This window comes from Narcine bancroftii, chromosome 3 (assembly GCF_036971445.1).
Source record: "Narcine bancroftii isolate sNarBan1 chromosome 3, sNarBan1.hap1, whole genome shotgun sequence".
NCBI lineage: Eukaryota > Metazoa > Chordata > Chondrichthyes > Torpediniformes > Narcinidae > Narcine > Narcine bancroftii.
This window is the reverse complement of record NC_091471.1, coordinates 183,227,245-183,234,323: the sequence shown is the minus strand read 5'-3', so window position 1 is coordinate 183,234,323 and position 7,079 is coordinate 183,227,245. Positions and strand designations below refer to the sequence as shown.

At 42.1% G+C, this 7,079-nt stretch overlaps 1 protein-coding gene across 2 annotated transcripts in view; it reads right to left on the bottom strand.

Annotated features, from left to right (window-relative positions):
• Nucleotides 1–501: 501 nt before the first annotated feature.
• The window catches only part of LOC138757916 (ADP-ribosyl cyclase/cyclic ADP-ribose hydrolase 1), a 37,552-nt gene continuing 30,974 nt past the window's right edge, over nt 502–7,079 (bottom strand). For both annotated transcript variants that reach the window (XM_069926031.1, XM_069926032.1), the window contains one exon: nt 502–1,045. In XM_069926031.1, coding sequence (XP_069782132.1) covers nt 991–1,045 — 55 coding nt within the window. In that variant the 3' untranslated portion in view covers nt 502–990. The remainder of the gene's footprint in view (nt 1,046–7,079) is intronic.

Genomic DNA, 7,079 nt, shown 5'->3' with positions numbered 1-7,079 from the left:
TTTAGAGCTTGTGTACCATTATGTTAACTTTGGAAAGTGGTCGCTCAATTTTACAAATCTCATTTGGATACCTGAGGGAGTTAATGTTACGTACAGCATAGATTTAGTGTACCAGAAGGGGGTGACATCCACCAAGTTGGAAGCAAGGTGTTGCCAAGAAAATAAAGTGAGTAATGGGACATTTGAGTGATGGGATGAATAATTATGGCAAATGCCCAACTGCTGATCAACCAATGTGGCCTCCCACTGCACCACCACTCTAAGACTGGGCCTACAATAGTCCTTGTAAAGCAGTCTCTCAGTTGGGGTCTCAGATTGGACTGTGACTCTCCCAAATGAACCCTTGAGAGAGCATCACTCTCTAAACCCAAAATGAGTGGAATTCGCTCTACTTGGTGGAGTAGATTGATTGGCAGTTGTTAGCTATCAGTTGAACTGCTCCCAGTTGAGATTTGCAGTTGTTGAATTGCAAAAACAATAAGTAGTAATGTAAGAACCATGTAATATTTCTGATTTCCTTTATTCAAGTTCAAATGTGCTTTGTTTTATTTTCATTTTCCAGGAAGGTTGCCTTCTTATCAGCAGGGAGAATTGAGAGTTGACTCATTGCTGGATGAAGTAAGTCTTACACAATCCAGAAGTGTTAGAAAAGCACACCATGAAGTTTAATAGCTGAGGTGATGGTCAGGGTGGTATAAAGAAGGGAAAATGGGGGATGAGTGCCTTAGAGACTACTACCAGTCTGCAGAGACTGAGGTTAATGTTCTCAGAAATAATAGATTACATCCTGGAAGGTATCACCTGGAAGAAATTTTGATTTTTTTAGCTTGGGAAAAGACATGGTGAAGTGGTTGGTGTACAAAGGATGAATTTCATAGGGTTATTGTTATTACATTTTCTACACACTGGATCCACACAGAGGCAAGCAGTTTTAGAAGCTTCACAACAGTACCGGTTGTCAACTCAACATTAGAATTTTAGATCGATGTTTCATTTGCAGACTGGATTGTCTGAATTTTCAACACACTGCAGCAGTTGAAGAGGCCTGCCAAGAAACAGAAAGAGTTTTAACTTTTTGGAATTAATCATCTGAAAGCTTCACAATGAGATTTTAGACTTCAATCTCCCTCAATCAGTTCTGGTTATAAGCCAATGGGTTGCTCCATTTCTGTATATTCAGAGTTCTGTTGTGTGTTAAAAGCAAACTGAAAATCTATCTAAATAACATAGAAGAGTACAGCCCAGTTACAGGCTCTCAGCACAAATGACTGTGCCAATGAGATGTCAAATTAAACTAAAACTCTGCTGCTTTCAGATGATTCATGTCCATCCAGAAGCCTCTAACATAACTATCTTTTGTTTCCACCATTACCTCTGGTCATCCATTCCAAGCGTCCACCACCACCCTATGTTAAAAATAAATGCCCCGTGCTCATCTTGAAAATTCCCCCTTCACCATATATATATCTAAGTACATGGCTAGACAAACCAATATGATCAGCCCCAAGAGGGAAATGTCCAGGATATATATAAAGTTACATGGCCTCACACATGTGATCAGAACAAATTAAAGCTTAAAACTATCCCACTCAACATTCTGTTCTATTGATTACCTCACATGAATCTCTTTCAAACAGATCTTCTACATAACCATTAGATGTTACTACAACACATACACCGCTATTGATAAAGCGACCTGACCCGAAACATTGGCCAACCTTTTCTACCAGTGGATACTGTTGGACCTGTCTGCATTTCCTCATCTACAATTCCAAGGCTGGTACTCACATCTTCCTTATTCCACACAGATAGAAAAACACTTAAGTGACACACCACCTTCTTCTGAAGGAGAAAAATGACACATCATGAGCCCCAGGTGCTGCAGGCTGGTGTTGTTGAGGCAATAGGGTGTGAGTGAGATCCGGAGCATAAAGAGTGCTAGTGAACATTGGAGAAATTGACAAAGAAACTGGTGATCTCTTCCACCTTCATATAAACCATCCCTCTATGCCACAAAGCTAACTCGAGTGCATTGGCAATGGAAGAAGGAAATCCTAGACGATTTAATCTTTCATCAAAGTAAAGGATTATGTAACAATCAGCGAGACCACTTTGTCCTTGATCTGCTATAGTTTCATCTCACCTTGACCATCTTTTCTTCCCTAGTCCATTCCCTCTTCACCTGCATTTGCAATACCTTACATTCCCTTTAGCATCTTTAGCGAGTTGGTCACACCACAGCTTCATAGAGTTGAGGGAGAGAGGGACTAGGTGACCAAAGGTAAGAGTAAGAACAGGAAAGTAGTGCAGGAATCTCTTGTGGTCATCTCCCTAAAAAACAGATATTCCGCTTTGGATGTTGTTGGGGGAGATGGCCCATCAGGAAAAGGCAGCAGTAGCCAGGGTCTGAATGAGTGGCTCTGCTGTGCAAGAGGGCCAGAAAAAGAGTGGTAGGACAATAGTCACAGGGGATTCAATTGTAAGGGAGCTTCTGTGGCTGTAAACAGGACTTCCGGTTGGTGTGTTGCCTCCCGGGTGCAAGGGTCAGGGCATTCTAGGAACATAGGAAATAGGAACAGGAGTAGGCCAAAAAAGGCCCATCGAGCCTGCTCTGCGATTCAATATGATCATGGCTGATCTAATTTATGACCTAACTCCACCTACCTGCCTTCTCCCCATATCCCCTAATTCATCTATCATGTAAAAATTTATCTAACCGAATTTTAAATATGTTTAATGAGGCAGCCTCAACCACTTCCCTGGTTAGAAAATTCCAAACATTCACTACTCTCTGGGAAAAAATATTTTTCCTCATCTCTGTCCTAAATCTACTCCCCCGAATCTTGAGACTGTGTCCTCTCGTTTTAGTTTCCCCGGCCAGTTCAAAAACCTTCTTACATCTATCCTATCCATACCCTTCATAATCCTATATGTTTCTATAAGATCTCCTCTCATTCTTCTGAACTCGAGCGAATACAATCCTAGACGATTTAATCTTTCATCATAAGTTAACCCCTTCATCCCAGGGATCAACCTAGTAAACCTCCTCTGGACCGTCTCCAAAGCCAGTATATCCTTCCTCAAATATGGAGACCAGAACTGGACACAGTACTCCAGGTGCGGTCTTACCAGTACCTTATACAGTTGTAACATTACCTCCCTACTCCTGAATTCAATTCCTCTAGCGATGAAGCCCAACATTCCATTTGCCTTCTTAATAACCTGCTGCACCTGCAACCTAACTTTTTGCGATTCATGCACAAGCACTCCCAAGTCCCTCTGCACAACAGCATGCTGTAGTTTTTCACCCTTTCAATAATATTCAGCTCTTTTATTTTTCTTGGCAAAGTGGATAACCTCACACTTACTAACATTGTACTCCATCTGCCAGACCTTTGCCCACTCATCCAGCTTAACTATATCCCTCTGCAGACTCTCCACATCCTCATTACAATTTGCTCTTCCACTCAATTTGGTGTCATCCGCAAACTTGGCTACACCACATTTTGTCCCCTCCTCCAAGTCATCAATGTAAATGAAGTACAGTTGTGGGCCTAGCACCGACCCCCTGCAGAACCCCACTTACCACTCTCTGCCAACCTGAAAAACTCCCATTTATCCCGACTCTCTGCCTCCTGTCAGACAACCAATTTTCAATCCAGGCCAATATACTTACCCGGACTTCACTTTCCTGTAACTTACTGATAAGTCTCTTGTGCGGCACCTTATCAAACGCTTTCTGGAAATCCAAATATACAACATCAACCTGTTCCCCTCTATCCACCGCACCCATTATATCCTTAAAGAATCCTAACAAGTTTGTCAAACAAGGTCTTCCCTTTCTAAAACCATGCTGCATCTGCCTGATTGAACCCTTACGTTCCAAAAGTTTCACTATTTCATCTTTAATGACGGCTTCAAGCATTTTTCCAACTACAGACGTCAAGCTAATTGGCCAATAATTTCCAATTTTCTGCCTACATCCCTTCTTAAAAAGTGGCGTGATATTTGCTGTCTTCCAGTCTGCCGGGACCTGCCCAGAATCCAAGGAATTTTGGTATATGACCACCAATGCATCAACTATAACTTCTGCCATTTCCTTCAGAACCCTTGGATGCATATCATCAGAACCAGGTGATTTGTCTGGCTTTAGTCCCATTAGTTTCTCCATCACTACTTCCTTTGTAACAACTATTTTATCAAGGCCCTCCCCAACATTCGCATCCTTAACTCTACATTTGGGCATGCTGGATGTGTCTTCCACCGTGAAGACTGACACAAAATATTTGTTTAATGCCTCAGTCATTTCCTCATTTTTTGCTAACAGTTTTCCTTTCTCATCCTCCAAGGGTCCTATGTTAACTCTGGCCACCCTCTTCCATTTTATATTTATAAAATTTTTTGCTTTCTGTTTTTATATTCTGTGCCAATTTACTTTCATAATCCTTTTTCCCATTTCTTATTACCCACTTTGTAACCCCTTGTCTCTTAAAGTTTTCCCAGTCTTCCAGTTTTCCACTGCTCTTTGCAGCTTTGTACACTTGCGCCTTCAATTTTATACTCTCCTTTATTTCCTTTGTTAACCATGGTTGATTTTTCCCTCCCTTGCTGCCCTTTTTCCTGACCGGAATAAATTTTTGTTGAGCATTACAAAATATTACTTTGAAAATCTTCCTCTGTTCCTCAACTGTTTCATCAATTAGCCTGTGCTCCCAGTCCACTCTGCCCAATTCCTCCCTCATCCTATTGCAGTCACCCCTGTTTAAGCATAATATATTAGTTTTAGATATAACTATTTCCCCTTCCATCTGAATGAGAAATTCAATCATACTATGATCGCTATTTCCCAGATGGTCTCTGACTATTACATCATTTACTCTACCTATCTCATTGCACAACACTAGATCCAGGAGAGCATTTTCTCTTGTTGGTTCCTTAACATGCTGCTCAAGAAAGTTATCACGGATGCATTCTATGAAGTCCTCTTCCAGACTCCCACGACCAACTTGATTTTCCCAATCTATGTGTAAGTTAAAGTCCCCCATGACTACTGCCATATCATTATTACATGCCTCACTTATCTCTCTATTTAATTCCCGTGCCACTAAACTATTGTTATTTGGTGGGCGATAGATAACCACCACCAATAATTTTTTCCATTTGTTATTCTTTATCTCTACCCAAATGGACTCAACATTATGCTCTTTAGATCTTATATCATCCCTCACTACTGACTGGAGCTCATCTTTGATTAAGAGTGCAACTCTACCTCCCTTACCATCCTGTCTATCTCTTTGCACCACCTGATACCCTTGAAAGTTTAATTCCCATTTAGGGTCACCTTGTAGCCATGTTTCCGTGATGGCAACCAAATCATAGGCATGGGTACCGATTTGCGCCTCAAGTTCACTAACCTTATATCTAATGCTGCAGGCATTCAGATAAAGTGCCCTTATGCTCTTTGTCCTTTTAATATCTAGTGACTTCTGTAACCTTTTCTTTTGATTTTTCTGCCCACTATTTTCCTTTGTAATTTTCTTAACACTATCATTGACCCAAAAACTCACTGCACCATCTAATTTTTACTTTCTCCTCCCAACATTTATTTTCCTATTTTACTTTTCCTGGCCATTACTTTATCTTCCCTACCCTTTTCCCTATCACTCTGGTTCCCATACCCCTGCCAAATTAGTTTAAACCTTGCCCCACTGCTGTACCAAACATACTTGCCAAAATGTTGACACCTTTTGGATTTAGGTGCAACCCGTCCCTCTTGTAAAGATCATGCCTTCCCCAAAAGAGATCCCAATGATCCAAGAAACCAAATCCTTGCCTTGTACACCAGCATCTCAGCCACACATTCATTTTCCTTATCCTTACATTCTTTTCATCACTTGCATTTGGAACAGGTAGTAATCCCGAGATCACCACCCTAGCATTCCTGTCTTTCAGCTTTCGTCCCAGCTCACTCTAATCCCTTTTCATTACCTCCTCACTTTTCTTGCCAATGTTATTTGTACCCACATGCACCAAGACATCAGGCTGCTCTCCCTCTCCTCTCAGAATATTTTGGACCTGATTTGTGATATCTCGTACCCTTGCACCAGGGAGACAGCACACCATGCGGGTATACTTATCTGGCTCACAGAACCTCCTGTCTATACTCCTGACAATGGAGTCCACAATAAATACTGCATTTATCCTTTTCGTTTGCACCACTCTGCCAGGCTCATTGCCATTGACCTGGTGCCCGTGGCCATCTTCTGTCCACTCATCTCCCTCAACAGAATCCAACACCATATAACTGTTGTTGAGTGGGATAGTCACTGTTGTGCTCTCCGTTTTTCTCGCTTTTTTCTTTCCTCCCCTGATGGTTTCTCACTCTCCCTTACAAGCCACAGGTCATCAATCTGCAACTCCATATCCCTAATTCGCTCCCTTAGTAACTGCATCTCGGTACACCTGGTGGGGAGAGTGAACAGCCAACTGTTGTGGTCCATGTTGGTACCAACAACATGGGAAAAAAGCGGGATGAGGTCCTACAAGCAGAATTCAGGGAGCTTGGAAGGAAGTTAAGGAGTAGGACCTCTAGGGTAATAATCTCTGGATTATTGCCAGTGCCACGAGCTAGTCAGAGTAGGAATTTGCAGGATAGATAAAATGAATATGTGGCTTGAACAGTGGTGTGGAAGGGAAGGGTTCAGATTCTTGGGGCATTGGAATCGGTTCTGGGGCAGATGGGATCAGTTCAAACAGGATGGTCTTCATCTGGGCAGGGTTGGGATCAATGCCCTCGGGAGAGCATTTGGTAGTGCTGCCGGGGAATGTTTAAACTAATGTGACAGGGGAATGGGATCAGGAGTAGAGAGACGGAAGGGTTTAGCATGAGGGAGATAGGAGGGTGAAAAGCAAAAGAGGCAGGCAGGTAACCTCAGGGCAAAAATGTAAAAGGGTCACTTTACAGCATAATGGTGATAGGTTTAAGGGTCTGGTAAAAACAAGCTTGAAGGCCTTGTGTCTTAATGCAAAGAGTATTTGTAATGAGGTGGATGATTTGAACGGGCAGATAGCTGTAAATG